We start from the raw sequence: 18,778 nt of genomic DNA, 5'->3' as shown, positions 1-18,778 counted from the left end.
CGACCCACCTCCAAAACAGGCTCTGAGGGGAACTGCCGCGCCCGGCGGTGCCTTCCCCTTCCGCCCCACCCGGAGCAGCCCTGCGCCGAGAGGAGCTCGGGTTCCACCCTCGGTGCCTCGCCAGGACCCCCAAAAGTCGGCTTGCCGACTCGGGGAGGAGTGACAGCCCCATCCCTGAGGGGACACCCCCGCTGCTGCCGTCCCCAGGAAGGGAGGAGAGCGCCACAGCAGAGCTGAGAGCGGCTCCAGCCCAGCGCCATCTCACACACAACCCCTGAATACATAATCCCCTTCGTCCTGGCGGTCACCTCACCCTCCCTCGGTGCGCCCGAGTCGCCTTTGCTCTCGCTCCCCTCCAGGACGTGATTTTAAAACTACATTAGAAAAATAATAGTAATACAGACATTTCATCATAATCCTGTTGTAAGCCCTGGTGTATTAGAAGGGATTTATAGCTTATGACGGCGGGAGCAGAGATAACCACAGGGGTGCGTGTTGCAAGAGAGGCTTCGGGCAGCAGAAACCCTTCCACTCGGCACACAGGCTGACAAAACGCGCAACCGAAAACCTGCTGCTCAGAGACCCGGAAGGAAAACAGCAATGGCAACAAATCCCCACCACCAACCCACACACCTCACAGCACACCGCTGTGACGGAGGATCACGCCATACCCCGCCTACTGCTCCGCCGCGGCTTTTAAGGGCGGCGGCGCCGCCCCGCCCCATCACGCCGCGGCACAAGATGGCGGTGCGGTTGCTGCGCATGCGCGCGTTGTTGCGGGCCGCTGGGTCGCGGTACTCCTCCGCTCAGGCCAGGTTGGCGGGGTGTAAGGCTGGCGTTGGTGGGCGTCGGGGGGGGGGGGGGAGGGGAGGCGGAGGTGCGGGGGGGGAGGTGGGTATGTGGCGGGTAGGGCGGGGGGTCGCTAGGCGCCTGTGTCTGAGGCCCTGCCGGGGCGCACCCCAAAGGTGGGCGTGCGGCCCCGCGCCTGGGCGCGTAAGGGGAGGTGTGGGGTGTGTGGTGGTGGTGGTGGTGGTAGTAGTAGTAGTATGTATTTGCCCGTTTGCGTCGGAGTGGGTGTGTACGTGTTCGTGCAATATGTGCATGTATATGTGTATCTATATGAATATATATGTGGTGGGTGTATGCTCCTATGTATATATCTCATAGAGGAGTAGGGATGTGTGCTCTGTATACGTGTGGTGGGAAGGTTCCAGGCACAGGTGTATATGTATATATAGGGGTGTGTGTATATGTGTGTGCCTGTGCCTCTATTGCAGGAGGCACTTGGGGTCTGGGTGAGCGGCTGGTGTCTGGCAGGTTTGGGAGCCACCCGAGCACCCAGGGCTGTGGCCTGGGCCCGGCAGGTCGGGGAGCCCCCTGAGCCCCCTGTGCCCGGCAGGTTTGGGACCCCCTACACATCCCCGTGACCGGGATGACCTTTGCTCCACTTCCCACCCGCGCTCAGGGGGCATGGTGTTCCATGGTGGCAGCAGGTGATGGGCTGGACGTGTCCTTGCCCAGGCACCCCGGTCACCCACGGGCCTGTCGTAGCAGGGTGCTTGGGCTTGGGGAAGGGGGTTTTTGGGGAGCAGAAATGCAGGAGCATGCTCATGCCTGCTCTGACCCTGGAGTTGTGTCTCCCAGGGCTGTTGTTGGTGTGAAGGAGCAGCCTGGCCCTTCCCTGTGTACCATGTGGGCTGTGAGCTGCAATTAAACAACAGAGTGGTCTTAAAGCTCAGTATCATCTTCAACAGCTTTAAAAATAAGGTGGAGCTTTTGGGAGAGCTGCTGCATGCCTAGCATGGGAAGCCTGTGTTTGAGGGTACAAAATACAGAACAAGCAAGTTTCAGTAGCTCATTTCTTCCAGATATCACTAGAAGTAAAGGGAGTCTGTTTCAGGGGCGTTTAATCCTTTGCACCAGGAAGAGCGAGAGTAACTTCACCTGGTAGTAAATAAAGACGGTCATCTCCGTCATGGAGTAAATAAGTGTAGGCTCAGCTAAGCTCTGTGGGACTATACACAATTGCTGTGCTGAGGAACTGAGAGGAGATGAACAAAATAGTTTGAGAAAGGAGCAGCAAATGCCTTTTCCATTTAATATAGCTCAGCTCTGTATTTATAATTTCTGATGTTTTGTGGCAGTAAAATAAAAGCAAGTCAAAGAACCCAATGCATGAAATCAAGAAGTGAATTTTCATTTCAGCCCTGAAGTCGTATGTCATCCTTGACATTCTAAACCCCTATGAAAGCTTTAAAGCCTTCCGTGTTGTTTTATAATTGTACTTTCCTTGTGTGGTTTCAACTACTGACATTTACCGCTGTTGCGGTTTTTATTTTTTTTTAAAGAAGCATTTTATGTTTGCATATGTTTTTATCGGAGTTTTGGGAGGATTAGCCTTCCTGTACAACAAATATACTGAAAGTTAGAAAGAATTAGAAAGTATTATTTACAAGGTTAGAACTATGCAGATATATGTGGTAATGCAGATTATAATACAGTCCTCAGAGTGTGCAAATCCATGTTGTACTTGCTTTTGAGTGTGTGAATTTTCGATGTCAGGGATTTGCAATTTGCGACTTCTGGGGGCATGTACAGGGTGAACAAAACCCACAAAAACGTTCACTTGTTCAAAAAGTTACCCCCTCAGTTTAAATTAAGCTGAATTGCATTTTGGTAGTTGTGTGGCAGGAGGAGAAGGCAGTGATGATTTCTATCATCTCTAATGAACAGAAACTTTATCCTGTTACCTATGTATGTGTTATTATTGTTTTTAATTTATTTGAAGTGTTAAGGACAAACCAGTCTTGCTTTACCTCCTTTCACAGCCCAGTGAAGTACTGTGTATGTTAGGTCTTTATATTTATCGTGGGTGTCCTTTGGACCTAACACTGTGCTAGACTTGGGATGTGAACTATGTTTAACAACACAGGTGTTTCCTTTCTTTTAAAAGGGTTATGTAAATAGGGGTGCCTGTGTCCTTACAGATCCTGTCACTTGTCTTTTTTTAGTCCTCTGCAAACTGAACAACATGGCACAAAGCGCCCAGAACCATCTTCTGCTAAAACTTTGATTGATATAGGCACTCGGAGGATCTTCTCGTCAGATCATGATATCTTCAGGGAGAGTGCCAGGAAGTTCTTTCAGGAAGAAGTACTGCCTTTTCACACAGAGTAAGATACCTCTCAAACATTCTGGTTTGCCAAATAATATGCATTTTTCCCTCAAAATGCTTTTTGGGATGTTGCTCTTAATATGACAAGATAAACAGGAAATTTGTTTTCATTTACAAGTCTTTACAACCATTAACCTATCACTGCCAAGTCCACTACTAAACCAGGCCCCTAAGCACCACATCTACACGTTTTTAAATACATCCAGGGATGGTGACTCCACCACTTCCCTGGGCAGCCTGTTCCAGTGCTTGACAACCCTTTTGGTGAAGAAATCTTTCCTGATATCTGATCTAAACGTCCCCTGCTGCAACTTGAGGCCGTTTCCCATTGTCCTGTTTCTTCTTACTTGGGAGAAGAGACCAACACCCACCTTGCTACAACCTCCTTTCAGGTAGTTGTAGAGAGCGATAAGGTCTCCCTGGAGCCTCCTTTTTTCCAGACTGAAAATAATGTGTGAAAAAAAAAATCACACATAATCAAAATTCACTGCATTCTTTGAGCTCCAGTGTAGGCAATCAGACATCCTTGTCTTAGGCCTATGAACAGACAAATGCAATTTGTAGAGCTGCAGTGGAAGTATCCCTGCTTGTAGGTATTAACTCTGACACGGATGTCTTGAGGGCAGAGTTAGGGAGACAGTTCAGTTCCCGTGCTATTGTACTACTGTCATCCAAATAAGCATTGACATTGCGTGTAGGTTACATTGCAGTAGACTTTTTAAATACAGTACACATAGGATGGTAAGCTGGATTATGTGTTACCAAGAAACTTGCACAAAATGTTGTTTAAATTTCTTTTTTGCTTCTGTGGAAATATGTTTCATCTTCTGCATAGAGTAGAAGTGTTGTACTTCCATTGAATTAGAGATGGAGGGTGTTTTTTGCCCTTATTTTAGCTATATACAATCATGTTATAGTTGGGGAAAGAAATTAACTCAGAACATGTTTTTGAACAGAAAGCGTTAAGCTGCAGTAGTCTCTTAAGCAATTTTTACTTGAAAAACATTCCTGTGAAAACACCCAGGGCGTAGTGAAGGGCTTATTCTTAAATCATGTTACTAGGTGAGTTTCCTGATGCAGCTCACAGTGTGTATCCACAAACAGCTGAGATGGCACAATTGAGTGGGTGGGGTGTTGTGGCTCTGGGGCAGAAATGAACAGCAGGAGGCAATGGAAACAGCTTACATCAGGGTTGTTGCCAACTGTTTTTCATCCTCAAACCACGACCTCAGAGTAGTATGCTTTTCCACTGTACAGTCATATTCTGTCCACAAAACCAGTTGTTTTCCCTCATCTTTTGTTAGAATGACTTCTAGTGCAGGTTTGTGAACAGATACTGATTCTTCTCAAGGTTACTGAAGATCCTGTTTGCTAGCTTGCTGACACAACGATTTCGTAGAGAGACAAGGAACAATTTGGACTTGTATTCTTGCATCACTTCAGTGACCTATGAACCATTCTGTTCTCACACCTTTCAAGTAAACAAGGAGGCTTCAGGCATAGTATATTAATCAGCTGGGCTGATATCAAGAGACAAATGTGGCATCAGTGAATGCAGTTGTGGATCATTGTGAGGAGGAGAAGCTTTGGTGATGGGTGAAGTAGAGACAGGAATGGCCTTGAAAGTGGGTGTGGGGGAGGAAGCAAAGACAGTCACAAGAGAGATTTGTTTAAGATTTCCATTGTAGGAGCAAAAGCTATGGGAATGAGCTTAAATATATAGGATAAGATACTTGATTAACTGTGGGTGAAGTGCTATGGTATAGCTCTGCTGCACACTGGTGTGTCAGAGGAGTGTCTAAAAAAACACTTAAAAAAGCTGGGCCATTAATAGCTATCCAGCTTTCTATTGAGTTGGCAAACTCCACGAAGAGGCACTATTTTTCCAAGAATAAGTGATTCCTGTGGTGTTAAAGTTTGCAAACTGTCAGCAGATAAGGCTTAACTATTTACAAACTTGAAACCACCTTAAAGCAGCAATTTACCAAGATACAGTACTGACTTGTAATAAGTGCACAAGGACTGATTTTATATAAAAGTGACTGATGTGTTAACACTTGGTTCTTACAAAGCAATTCTCATTGGTAGAGTTGAAATCTTTCACAGAAGATACCAGTGTATTATACTCATTTTGTATGTGGGGAAAACAATGTCAGGAAGATAAAGACTTGCTTGTAATTATCCAGATGGTTGTGGCTAAATCTCCTAAATACCAGTCTGGTAGGCAGACCAATAGGCAGCACTGCGTTTCATAACAAGTCTTAGAGATCTTGGGTTATATGTTTTAAGCAGGAGTTCAAACTTGTTATACAGTTGGTGCCCCTGTAATGCCAGTGGCATCTGTGGACTTGAAGAAAAGAAAATCTATTACTAAGCCACAGCTTCTTAACTGTGAAATGTAGTTGTTTGTGTACCCTACACATTGTCTGTTGGTGAGACTGAAAGTACCTTCCTGGCTGTGGGTGTCCTAGTGTGAAGCAGCAGCCATGACAAAGAAATATCAGCACATGGGGGATTTAATGCATGACTGTTCTTGTGTTCGTTTTGCAGATGGGAGAAGGATGGCCAGGTGAGCAGGGAGCTCTGGGAAAAGGCTGGACAGCAGGGTTTGCTGGGTGTTGCTATCGCTGAAAAACATGGAGGCATCGGAGCGGATATTCTCTCTTCAGCTGTGGTCTGGGAGGAGCAGTAAGTACTAGATGCTTCAGGAAGAACTTCAGTGATAATATCAAGAGACTCTGTGTTTTTCCATAAGATGTCCTCATTGTCGAATATGTTTGCTTACAGAAAATGGTGTTATCTCTCTCATGTAAAGGGTAGTTTAGACATACGTAAATCCCTCCTGTTTTAAGTATTCCGGATGATTAAGTAACAAATGTCATTGTGCTCCACTGTTAAGAATTCGTGACTGGAGGAAGCGTTTTAGTTAGTCTGGTAGGTTATACACTCGTTTGGCTGTGAAAGTACATTCTATAAATAACAGTAGCAGTGCCACAAACTCAGATTATGTCTGAGTTGTCTGTGTGGTGGGGCTTTCTTCATTGTTGGGTCTGTTGTAACTGAGTAAAGTTCAGTGTTTAAATCTTTGTAGTATTTTTTTCTGAACTTTTTTTTCCCCACTCCTCAAGGATGTATGTTAACTGTACGGGCCCAGGATTCAGCCTTCATTCAGATATAGTCATGCCCTACATTGCAAACTATGGCTCTGAAGAACAGATTAAACGCTTTATCCCTGAGATGGTTGCAGGCAAGTGTATTGGAGCCATTGCCATGACAGAACCTGGGGCTGGCAGGTAAGCTAAATACTAAAACAATGGTCTTAACATTATGTGCTGTCTATTCATTTGTCAGTGAAAAAAATTCGGAGCTTCCTGGTTATATGGTCATTTTAGTGACTAGGCAATATCCTAGATTAGGTAGAACCTCAAAAAACCTGCTACTTATAGATTACTTTATTACAGCTTTGTCATTTCAAGCTATTTGCTCAGAATCCATTTCTGTGTTGTCCCACTGTGGGCAAATATGCTTTGTATTTGCTTTTATAGTCTGAGTTTATAGTTCTTGCTTGTCGTGTGAACATACTTTTAATATGAAACATAGTCAGGAGAAAATGACATACCTCAGTAAAGAGGGCTTGACTTTACTATTAGCTTTTGTTGTGGAACAGAGCACCGTACATTCTTTCCCGTGAATCCTTTCAAGTGGAGACACGTCCCTACTTGCCTGGCATTATTGTAGGGCAGACAGCACGTGTTTGGAGTAGACAGAGCTGATGTGGCCAGTTTCCAAAATGGAGGGGGACAGGTGGAGAGCAAAACCTGTTGGTGTTATGCTTCTACAAATGGTAGATGTTGCCAGTGGCTTTTTACAGAGCCTCCTGATCAGGGTTGAGCCTGCTTAGAGGATGTGTTCTTGTCTGGTGTTTGTCATCTAAGGCGTATTGGCATAAGGGGATGCTGACCTGTTGGTGTCAGTGCTTGTATTACACCATCTTCCACAAGCAGATACGTTAAAATGGGACCTCATGCTCTTGTACAATTGCACAGATTTATCATCCCTTGCTACAGCATGCTTGTGGTTTCTGTTATGCTCTCAGCCTTGTCACCATGTTTCATTATCCTTGTGTGCATTTTCACTGAGCCCATGGCCTGGCTGATATAAAATCTACCTTATTTTATAATTCAAGAATTCAAGATAGAAGTTGTAGGTTCTGGGATGTTTTTTTGAGGAATCTTTTGAATTTCATTTCAGTGACTTGCAGGGAATACGAACATATGCAAAAAAGGATGGAAGTGACTGGATTCTTAATGGGAGTAAGGTAAGTGAACAGATGTACATACTGCTCACAGGCTTTGGGAACGGAATGCCTTTAGACAGTGAAGGATGTACACCACTCTTTGTATCTACCCCCAGTAGTTTCACTTTTTTTTTTTGTGGGTTATGTAGTGGTGTTGTTTTTTTTTTTCCCCCAGTTACTTTTTTAATAGGACTTAAGATATTTCTGTTGCTGGCAAATTATGGACCAATTTATGGAAGGGCTTGAGTAGGTTCTTTTAGTAGTTTTTAAGTAACCCTATCAAAAAGCCTATTTTCCCTTAAACGGGGAAGAAAAGGGGAAAAATGAAGTCCTGCATAGTATAAGCAGGACCAGGGCTGGTTTTTAGTACTGAGGTTGAACAACGAAAATATATATACTACCACTGTGAAATCTTCCGTGGCCTGGGTAAAAACTTCTGTTGCCACAATGCAAGCTGTGGCATCTTTATTCAAGAGCCTGATGGTCATTTTAGGAGAAATACCCAACTGCATCAGATGCTATGTGTGTGTTGTCAAGCTGTTGCAAAGCTGGCAGCATTAACCTCTTCTTTTATTGCCATAATGAAAAAGCAAGAAGGCAGAAATAAAGCGCTCAAATGGAAGTGTGGGTTCAACGGGGTTTTTTTTTGAAGCTGTGAAATGTCTTAACCTTCTTTCTACCTGCCTTCTTTTGTGCTCCTGCTGCTAACATGGTACTGATAGACACTTCTGGGCTTAGCAGAATTTCAAGTGGTGAGACTGTGTGCAAGCAAGGATGTACAGATATATGTTCAAAAGGATACTTGCCTCCTGCTGCACAGTTGAAGCCAAGCAGGAGAGATAGTTTGTTTCTTTTGCTGGAGTTAAGATGGATCATTTTGGCAGGTTCATGTGTCACTTTACAGGATTATAGTAAGCAGTTGTGACAAGAAGCCATTGATAGTTTTGCATGTTGTACCTTGCTAATTTAATTTCTAGAAAAGAGAACCTCTATGTTCATTTAATATATCTACATTTGATACCATATTCCTTCTTTATCGTGGGACAGACGAAAGAAACAGATCTGTGCGTACTTTAACTTCGCACTTCTGACCCGCACCATACTTCTCAAACTAATTCCTACTTTAATACACCTTGTTCCAAAACACTTAATTCAGAAAGCTTAAAGCTTAAAATTCTTCTGGACATTTCAACCTTGCCTTTCAGTTCACCTGTGAAAGTATCAATGCAATTTTTCTTCCTGCTGCTTGATGATCTCTTCTGACTTCTATCCACTTGATTGTTGCTTTATTCCAAGTTGCATTTTTTACAGGTATTCATCACTAATGGTTGGATGAGCGACGTAGTGATCGTGGTTGCGGTTACAAACCGGGAGGCCCGATCTCCTGCTCATGGGATCAGCCTTTTTCTGGTGGAAAATGGAACAAAAGGTTTCATCAAAGGACGCAAGCTGAGCAAAATTGGCCTGAAAGCTCAAGTGAGTTCATACAGCCCCTAACACGTAATAGACTTGGGGGAAGGCTAAAACCATTTAATGCCTGGCATTAGCTAAATAAATATAAAACGGAACTGTGGTGCTATTCTAATTCTTAGGCTTTAGAGCACGAATGATACACATGCAAAGGATGTATACTGAGTTTGCCTGTGGAAGTGTGAAGCACCTGATACAGAGAGACTGAGGAAGCTGGATTTGTTCACTCTGAAGAGGCCTGGAAGGGCAGGACCTTATTGGTGTCTTTAGCTACCTAATGGTTGGCTGTAGAGATGGTGGAGCCGGATTCTTCTTAGAGGAGCACAGTGAAAGGGAGAGTGGCAAGGGACACAAGTTACATTAAGGAAATTTCTAAGTAGGTATTAAGAAAAAAAATTCATCATGAAGGTGATCAGGTTCTGGAACAGGGGCCCAGAGAGGTCATGGAGCCTTCATCTTTGGAGCTTTAGAAAGCATAACTGGACAAGGCCCTCAGCTGCTTGCTTTGCTGGAGCTGATTTGAGTAGGAGATAAACTAAATGACCTCTGGAGGACCCTTCCAACCTAAATGATTCTATGATTTTAAGTTAAAAGTGTACAAGTGTACAAATAGCAAGAAAAAAATGGGGCAAAAGTAGTGGAATGAAGAGATGAGAATGTCAGGCTATAAACTGTTGCATTTAAAATCCTCTTAGGACACAGCAGAGCTGTTTTTTGAAGATGTGCGGTTGCCGGCCAGTGCCTTGCTTGGAAAAGAGAACAAAGGCTTCTATTATCTGATGGCAGAGCTCCCTCAGGTAAGAGGAACATGAGTGTCACCCCTCTGTAGGAAGAACACAGAGACAATTTTTGTCATTGCAAGAATCTGCCTTAGTCTTGAAGATTATGGATACTGGGGAGCCACCTTGAGCTCAGAATCAGGATGTCTGTAGGCAATGTTGTGTTGATACTGCTGCTTTTTAACTGAAGTACACAGTTTCTAATGCTAAAAGTGCAGTTCTTTGGGCATTGGTAAAAATGTTGATATCCCACCAGCTTAAAGCCACATTTCTTAATCAACAACCCAGCTATTGAAAAACCTGAGGGTAGTGTATTTAAAAGAACATACCAGTTTTCTTGTGTACTTCTTGCATGGAACCACTTTGCTCAGAAAATTAAATATAGCTTGGAGGTCTCTGATGCATTTGGCATTCTCTTTAAAGAAGCAAGCAAGTGCTGCTGTTCTCTCTGTAGGGAACTCTTTCTTTGTATAGCAAAGTAAATAAATTGTTCAGTGCCAAAATACCTTTCTAGTGGAAATAACGGTTTATGACTTAGTTTATTAAGTTTTGGAATTATTTGGGAGGACAGAGGCCATGTGGTTTTTCAAAATGTGACTGTACTTTGTCAGATCTGTGACTTTGTATTTGCCTCATCTGGTAGGGATCATGTTTATTTGTAAGTAAATACGAAACCTGATCAAAGGAAATCTTTTACTGCTTTAAAGAAATAGATGCACTCATGAACAGATTCAACATGATGCATCAGATGATTTCAATGGTGCTAGAAGTAATTGTTCTGTGTTTACTTTCTGTTTTTCAGCATGTTATGAGGAAGGAAAAAACAGCCAGGTTTTTTTGTAGGTTTTGTTTTTTCTGGAGGTGTCCTATTGAAATTGTTAAATACAGTTGTTTAAACTGAGCAGTGAAAACCAATAATTGAAACAGAATGCGATGCGAATTTTTCAGTCAGTAAGAGGCCCGTGGTTGATTTGTAGCTATTTTTTGAGTTGTGATAGAACATTGCCCTAGAGAAGACTGAAAAGTGAGCTTCAGGCAGCAGGGCATTTGTCCCACTGATTAATTTCAGTAATGCAGTGTGTCTGGTTTGATACTTAGTGTGACTTCTGCCCCCCTCCCTTAATGACCAGCACTGAACATCTGTGTCCCAATTGTGCATCTGATAAGGAGAAATGTAGGACTAATTCAACTGGATTCTGTAATTTTGTTTCAAAAGGAAAGACTGCTAATTGCTGATATGGCTCTTGCCGGTTGTGAATTCATGTTTGAAGAAACAAGGAATTATGTGAAGCAAAGAAAAGCTTTTGGGAAGACAATTGCACACTTGCAGGTAAGTTTGAACTGAGACTTGTATTTACAGATTCCAGTGTGCGTTTGCTTTACATCTGTGTGTGTGAAATTGTGCGCAAATGAAAATCGCTGGGCTGTTTTCAAAGGACTGTTTGCACAGGTTTCACTGAGGGACTGTGGTGGCTGTTTGCCTTCATGCCCATCGTTCCTTTTTGGAAAACAAAAATAATTTAAAAACCCGACATAAAAGCCTTTATGTATTTTACGATTCAGTGAGATACCTCCCAGCAATGCTGCTTTTAGAAGTGAAATATGCAGGCAGAAACCATACTGGCTTTTTGCTGCTGATGAAGAAAAATTACCTTGTTGCTCTTAGGCTTGCCTTTTACTGTCAGAGGTCCTCATCACAGTCGATTACATCCATGTACTTCTGCATCTGCCTGGAACCCTACAGACTGCAGGAGAGCTTGGTGCATGTGCAGGTGCTGCGTTCCTCTGTGCATAATGCATTGCAGAAGAATGAACTTTGAGGGTGATGCTGGTGGGGGCTGCCAGGCAGTGACCTTGCTGCCTGAATGCCTGCAGAGGTGTTTGTATTCAGCTTTATGGGGTTTGTAATGAGATTCTTCAGCTAGCTGGGTATTTAAGTGACTGCAGATAAAACTGTTGGGTCATTCTCTGTGAGCATACCTCACTCCTGACAGTGGTAGTTAATTGTGTTTTGAGATATTTATGCCTACACTCTTTAGTTGCAGTCTTAAAACAGATGTTGCTTTCCGCAGTATTGCGATGTTACAATTTTTCTGAAAACCACAGGAGCTATTAGGGCTGAAGCAGACCAAGATCCTGCATGTTTGGTTTATAGGGTAGAAGTGACTCATATGGGTTAGAGGATGTTGGCTGCCTTGTTTTTTTAATATATACTTTTGAAATTATTTTTAAAAATAAATCAGTTTCAAAGTCTTGACTTCCTGTATCAAAATCAAATCTTTAGCTGTTGTGAATAGCAGCAGAATTGGGCCCTTTAGAGGCTGGAATGCTAGATATCTTTCAGGAAATTATGATCTTCATCTGTTTTTAAAGTTAACATTCAGAAATCTGTAATTCCAGGTAGAATTTAGTATGTGCAGTGTGCAACTTTAACAAAAGAAATACATTTTATCTTTTTTTCATGTAGGTAAGGGGTACTTCATAATTGTAGTAGTGCACTGTGAAGAGACCACCAAAATAATTTTTGTAGGCTACCCCACTGCCAACCACCAGGTGGCAAATAAAGTATAGCTTTATTTTGCTTGCAAATATACTTCATAAAGTATATTGGTTTTGCCAAAATAATCCATTCTTGCATACATTTTCAGTTTCCTTTTTTTTTGTTTTGCTGATGACTAGAATGTGCATACAATCAAAAATCCTTTCTAATTAGAGCTCTGCCTTGCCTAATTCATTTGATCATGCCACAGTACAGTGTTTGAAATCAGATCTTTTCTTTGTAATAACAGACTTGTCAATTATATTCATTGTTAAGAGAAGCAAGAAGACTTTGTATATACAATTTTAGAACGGTGATATCAGAAAAAAAACCTCGTTTCTGGGTGGTGTTTTTATCTCCTCCCTACCAGAATGGCAAGAAGACAGTCGAATGCTTGCCTGGTCTGGTTTTACATAAGTTAGCAATGGATTTTACCTCTTCTGTCTAGAAACTTTTCCAAAGTGACAGAACTCAGTGTTGGAAAACTTTCTTATAGTTAGTCTGAAAATTTCCTTTGGTTTTGCTTGTGTTTCTTTGCATATCACTTAAACCCTGAAGAACTGAATACATGGAAAAAATGCATCCAGTAGATGATGAAATGTTATTAATTGGGGAAATGAGTGGCTGAACAGAGTAAAAGGCCATTCCCCCACAAGAGGGAGCTGGGAGTGACAGAGCACCCAGTGCTGCCTCCTCTGTGCTCTCGAGGAATTTGTTTTCAGGCTCTTGGGGTTTTCCTCTTAAGGTCATGTTTTGAGTTGGTTTGAGAAGTAAAGGGCAGTAATTTTCTGTAGTAAGATTGGTAAAGCTATAATTGCATGGGAAGTAAGTTGTCTTCTGGTGTACAGAGCCAAAGTTTTTTGAAATGGTGATTTCTAACAGAAGTCCTTCTAGAAAATGCTCCATTTTCAACTTCAAATACCACTTAAAAACTGTACTACTTTTGCTCTTTCTTTCCTCTGCCTCCTCTGTCCACTTCCAAAATAAGACTGTACAGCACAAGTTGGCAGAAATGAAAACGCAGATTTGTGTGGGCCGAGCTTTTATGGACAACTGTTTGCAGCTGCATGCAGATAAACAGCTGGACTCCTCCACAGCTTCTATGGCAAAGTATTGGTATGTGGTTAAAGTAATTTGGTGGAAGTGTTACTTGTGTGATCTTGACAGGAGTATAATGATAAAAACACTGAACTGTTCAGATCTAATGAAAAGATAAAATTACTGTCTGATTAATAATAACATTTTCAGCTTCTAATAGAGACCACTAGCTTTAACTGTAAACATGGAGTCAACAAAAATCTTAGTTACGCTGAAAACCAGTGTTGGTTAAACAGATCAATTTCAAAATAATAACTTACTTTTAAAATAGGCTTCCATTAATAACAAGATCAGGACTCAGCTTTAGCTTCAAATAAAAGTGAGTACTTCATTGACATTTAGACGAACATTTACTTTTTACTGTAGCAAATTGTTGGGTGTGTTTTTTGGTTTTGTTTTTTAGTGGGGGGGTGTTTGATTTATTTTTTTTTTTTTTTAAAAAAAAGCACAGGTTTATTTGAAGTTAATATACTTTTTAGTTAATGTTACTTAGCAATAGCAGTTTGGCCCAGCCAATTTTTGAAGCTGTCTGGTTTTGGGAAGAAATAGTTGGCTACGGCTGTTCCTGTAACTGAGACTAAACAGTGCTTTCCTTTATTGGCCAGAACTCCTCCTCCTTCTCCCCGTACTTGGTGGTGTTATCTGTTAACTTACGCTTAACCAGAGAAAGCTGGATGTGTAGAGTGGCACATGAATGTGCATAGCTTTATTTTGCTTGCAAAGGTGGGAGAAAAGAGCACATCGGACATGAACAAATAATTTTATGGAAAATGCACAGGTTTACAGATTCTAGACTTTTAAAAATAAATATAGAGGAAATGAGCAGAGAACAGTAAGGGAATCCAGAGAATATTTACAATGAAAGGAAGGATTTTGATTGAGTGCAATTCCTGGTACTGATTACCTAGAAGTACCAGGCACATAAGCAGAGGCATTCAGTTTTGAGGAGGAGGAGACAACTAGTGTCAGCTCAGATGTGGACTTACTTCCTCAACAAATTTCCCAGGGCAAGGCATTTGAAAGTCCCCCACCCTCCCAAATGTTAGTGCCACACTAACATTGTGGATTTCCCCTTCACTAAGGGAGTCGCTGTGGCTCCCTGCTGTAAAACCCTCTCACATGGTCTAGAAAATGCTTGAATGTAGAATTTTATTCCCTACTGTTTCAGGAGACTATCTCCAATTAATTTTGCTTCAAACCTTTTGTACAGTCAATGACTTGAGTTGAGCTTTGGATAATTTTAAAACTTAGTTTTATGTATCTTTTTTCTGATATCTGATGAAAGGTCTGTAGGTCTTCTTTTTATGGTGACAGGTTGTATTATGTAGCTAAACTAATGTGAAAATATATTTAGGAAAGGCAGTTATGGTAACTCACTGTTACAGATTTAAAGTTTTTATAGTAAACTTGCAAGGATTTAACTGGACAGGGCGAGGGGTGGTTTGGAGAAAAGGACTCAACATTATCCTGTGAGAAGCAATTGACTTGAATTGTCATTTTCTTTACTTCTGTTGCCACTCTGAAGGTTGTATGCTTAGAAGGTGGTTTTCATGTCTTTCAACTTTAGCTTGAACTTCCAGTGCGGCTAATCCTATGGGTTCTTTCATCTAATTTTCATTGAGTGTCTGAAATAACATCAGGTATATAGCTTTCCAAAAGCTGAGATACAGGACATTAACTGTAAATTGCATGTTATCTGTCATGTAGAGGGAAGGTTCACAAAACAAAATGCTTTTAAAGATTATTTTTTTTTTAAGATCATGAAATAATTGAATATTTTACAGTGGGTACTCCTGTTTAAGAATGGCTGTATTTTTTAGAATTGAAAACTGTAAAATCTATTGAGGAAAATAAATTATCCCCAGGTGGTGGTTCTATTCAGAGAGCATCCTGGTGTGTTGCTAGTGCAGGTGATGAAGCCTGTGGTGCTTTAATGTTTGACACAGCTGAGGTATTTGATCAGAAAAGGGACTACATCAACCTGCTTTACAAAGAAAATCCTCTTGGCCTGTGAGAAAGGTAAACAAGCTTGTCTGTTTTGAAAGCTTTCCTTCTCTGAAAGCTCTTCCATAAGGAGAACAAATCTTAAATACTGTTCAGTTTAATGTATTAATTTCTTATCAATCATGCAGGATGGAAAAAAAAGTCCCTCATAAGATAAAGTATTTTAATGGCCATCATTTAAGATCACTTATATAGAGTGAAAAGTTTGGTTGTATTTTTGTCTTGCTAACTTATCTGTATCTCTAATGTTCCACAGCATAACATCCTTCTAAAACCCAAATTTCTTTTTGACCATTTAAGGTGTTCTGATCTTCAAAACAGCATAGCTACTCAGTGTGTGCAACTGCACGGAGGATGGGGGTACATGTGGGAGTATCCAATTGCAAAGTAAGTGTAACATTTCAGACTTGGATGATGAAAGATTACCGGGAAAGTAAAATGAGGCACTTCCTTTACATCTACTTGTCAGTTGTTTTCTGTTAGTACTGATTTACTGTTCCTTTTCCCATCATGTTTTTTGAAAGGCAATCCACTGTACAAATGTCTGCAGGAAGGCTTTGTTTTGATTCTCCAAATAATTCATAAGCAGTTGAGCAGTTATTATGTATTTTTCACAAAATAGAAGTTGCTTTTCTAGAAGAAAATGCTAATAGAAAAACCAGAGAAGCAATGTAAAAATAAAAATGATGGGAGCTAGGTTGTATGTTTTATCTGAAATTAAATGCATTCATATGGAGGAAAGAAAACATGTTGGTCAGCCTAAATCTTTTGTAATACCACGAAATAACAAATTGCCTAATCAAGAGCATGACTGGCTACATTCAGCTTTTTACACCTTTTTAAATGAAAAAGCTAGAGATTTATATGTAGAGAGGAATTTGCCATTCCCAATTTTTTGCTTACTTTATGAATTTAGGGACATTTATGGAGGTTTTTTATATTTCCTTCTATTTTATCTGTGAAGATTTGTTTCCTTTTATGTACATGCCATTTGCCACACTAATACAAGTAAAACTTCTGGTGTGTTTGTTTTTTTTTTTTTTAAAAAGGGGATGACTTGATAGTAGAAATAGCAAAACCAGGACTGTTATGCAGTTGTTATAAGCAGATAACTTAAACTCACTTTTTTAACTGATTATATTTAGATTTTTTTTATTCTAAATACATTAAGAGTATGAAACATTGCTTTAAAATAACTTTTTCCTGCATGTTTTTAATGAGTGTGACTTCTGAGTGTTCTGCACAGTATCTTACTAAATTGGAAGGCCAGCAAGCCCTGTTCAGGGTGTCCTCAAACCCCCACTTATCTGTGCATGCAGTAGTTGTCCATAGAGGGTTTTATTATCCCCATGGTTCAGCAACATGTGTGTTTCCAGAGAATGCCACATTGCTCCTGGGTTACTCTCTGTATAATGAAGCAGAATTAAGATGAAAAAGCACACTGTCATCGTCCTGTGTGCTGTCACCAGCTGTGCATGTACTGGGGCCAGTTCCAGCATGGAGATGGAAATGGTTTGGCTGCATGCAGCTTTCGTCTGCTGGCCCAAATAGAGCTGGAGCTGGTGTCAGGAGAAGGGCTGTAGCTAGCTGATGTGAAACCAGTTGGCACTTTCTTTTCCCCCCAAGCTGTTTGAGCCCTACCTCAAAGAAAGAACTGACAGCACTGTTAGCAGTCCTCTTGACAGGATCAGACAGGCCAGGGCATTAGAGCAAATTACCCTGATAACTATCAGTTTGGCTCTGCAGGAGTTGTTTTTTCACAACAGTGAGGCACCTGGGTCTTGCAGTTCATGCAGGCGTGCTGTTCTACAGAGTGTGTGATGGGTGCATGGGGGCTTTGGTGTCCGGAGCTGAGTTCATGCTCAGGTGATGTGAGGAAAGGAGGGAACAAGAATTGGGGGGGGATGGGGGGGGGGAAGAGTGGTGGGAGTCTAGTTTTATAGACCTTTATTTTATTTTTGTTTAATTAAGGGGGATAGTGGAGACTTTACAATGTAAACAGAAAACTAGGGAAGAGATACTGACCAAATGCCTAGTTTGGCACAGTATCTTGGAAAAGGTGAAATATTTTATATAGCTGAACACTCTTTGAAAATGCAAACTTGTTTAAAAATGGGAATAGCATACTTTGAAAAGAGGGATCTTCAAGGATAAAACTTGCTTTTTCTTTTGTTTGCATGTCTTGCATGTCCATTCTCAGAAGTTGTTTATAATCTTTCCTTGTGGTGGTGTTTTGTTTTTTTTTTTTTTTTTCCCCTCAGAGCTTTTGTGGATGCCCGTGTTCAGCCAATCTATGGTGGTACCAATGAAATAATGAAAGAGCTGATTGCTAGAGACATTGTCAGTGACAAGTAGGGCAGATGCTTACTACTTTGGAGAGTCTTCTGGAATCCTTCTGTATTAATATATGGCATAAAATCAGACATCAGAATGTAAGTAAAATGTAGTGTATAGTATTCTTTCACGGAAGTTCACAGAATCACAGAATGTTAGGGATTGGAAGGGACCTCGAAAGATCATCTAGTCCAATCCCCCTGCTGGAGCCGGATCACCTAGACCATCTCACACAGGAACGTGTCCAGGTGGGTTTTGAATGTCTCCAGGGAAGGAGACTCCACAACCTCTCTGGGCAGCCTGTTCCAGTGTTCAGTTACCCTCACCGTAAAGAAGTGTTTTCTCATATTTAAGTGGAACCTCCGGTGTTCCAGCTTGCACCCATTGCCCCTTGTCCTGTCAAGGGATGTCACTGAGAAGAGCCTGGCTCCATCCTCATGACACTTGCCCTTTACATATTTATAAACATGAATGAGGTCACCCCTCAGTCTCCTCTTCTCTAAGCTAAAGAGACCCAGCTCCCTCAGCCTCTCCTCATAAGGAGTAAATTCATAAGTTTGACCCTATTTTAAAAAAAAAAGTGTTAGTAACAACAGTGTGCTCATATGCAGGATATCTAATATTTAATGAACTTTCAATCTAAGTATCTTTGGACAACACAAAGTAATTCTCTGGGTTCCAGAAGTTCTGGTGGTGAAAGGCAATTTTTGTGTCTGGAAGTTTATGGGTAGCTCAGTCCTCCAGACTTCATGCCATTATATTGAATCTAGCCCTCGTTTTTCAGAATCAAATCTCTTTTCCAGTGAAGCCATGTTCTTAACAAATAAACCAAAGTTAAATGTTAATAGAACTTTGAATTTGCATTTCCACTTGACAAATATCACTCTGTCAAAGTAGAACTTGAAAGTTTTGGTACCATTACTATACACCTGCTTACTGTACAGCAGCCACCCGCTGTGAGGGGTGGGAATGTACGACTGACCGCTATGTTTACATGTAACCCAGAATGCCTTATTTTAATTACTTTGAACAAATAAATATAATAAAGTGTTTCTATGCAATCTCATGGTTCTCTGCACTAC

General features: G+C 41.3%; 1 protein-coding gene across 1 annotated transcript; it reads left to right on the top strand.

Moving 5' to 3' along the window:
• The first annotated feature begins 706 nt into the window (after positions 1-706).
• Positions 707-18,757, top strand: ACADL (acyl-CoA dehydrogenase long chain). The gene is made up of 11 exons (XM_068408206.1): positions 707-815; positions 3,012-3,173; positions 5,726-5,863; positions 6,304-6,468; positions 7,427-7,493; positions 8,784-8,948; positions 9,638-9,739; positions 10,938-11,051; positions 13,249-13,376; positions 15,663-15,749; positions 17,624-18,757. Exons 1-11 carry the CDS (start codon positions 742-744, stop codon positions 17,715-17,717), a joined length of 1,296 nt encoding a protein of 431 aa, XP_068264307.1. The 5' UTR covers positions 707-741; the 3' UTR covers positions 17,718-18,757.
• Positions 18,758-18,778: the final 21 nt, after the last annotated feature.

This window comes from Nyctibius grandis, chromosome 9 (genome assembly GCF_013368605.1).
Source record: "Nyctibius grandis isolate bNycGra1 chromosome 9, bNycGra1.pri, whole genome shotgun sequence".
NCBI lineage: Eukaryota > Metazoa > Chordata > Aves > Nyctibiiformes > Nyctibiidae > Nyctibius > Nyctibius grandis.
This window is presented reverse-complemented; position numbering and strand designations above follow the sequence as displayed.

Bases quoted from the DNA above. Each gene is read 5' to 3' on its own strand.
- ACADL (XM_068408206.1), top strand. From the start codon at position 742: ATGGCGGTGCGGTTGCTGCGCATGCGCGCGTTGTTGCGGGCCGCTGGG. The intron at 6,469-7,426 runs GTAAGCTAAATA...ATTTCATTTCAG, and splicing joins ACAGAACCTGGGGCTGGCAG to TGACTTGCAGGGAATACGAA. The intron at 7,494-8,783 runs GTAAGTGAACAG...CATTTTTTACAG, and splicing joins GGATTCTTAATGGGAGTAAG to GTATTCATCACTAATGGTTG.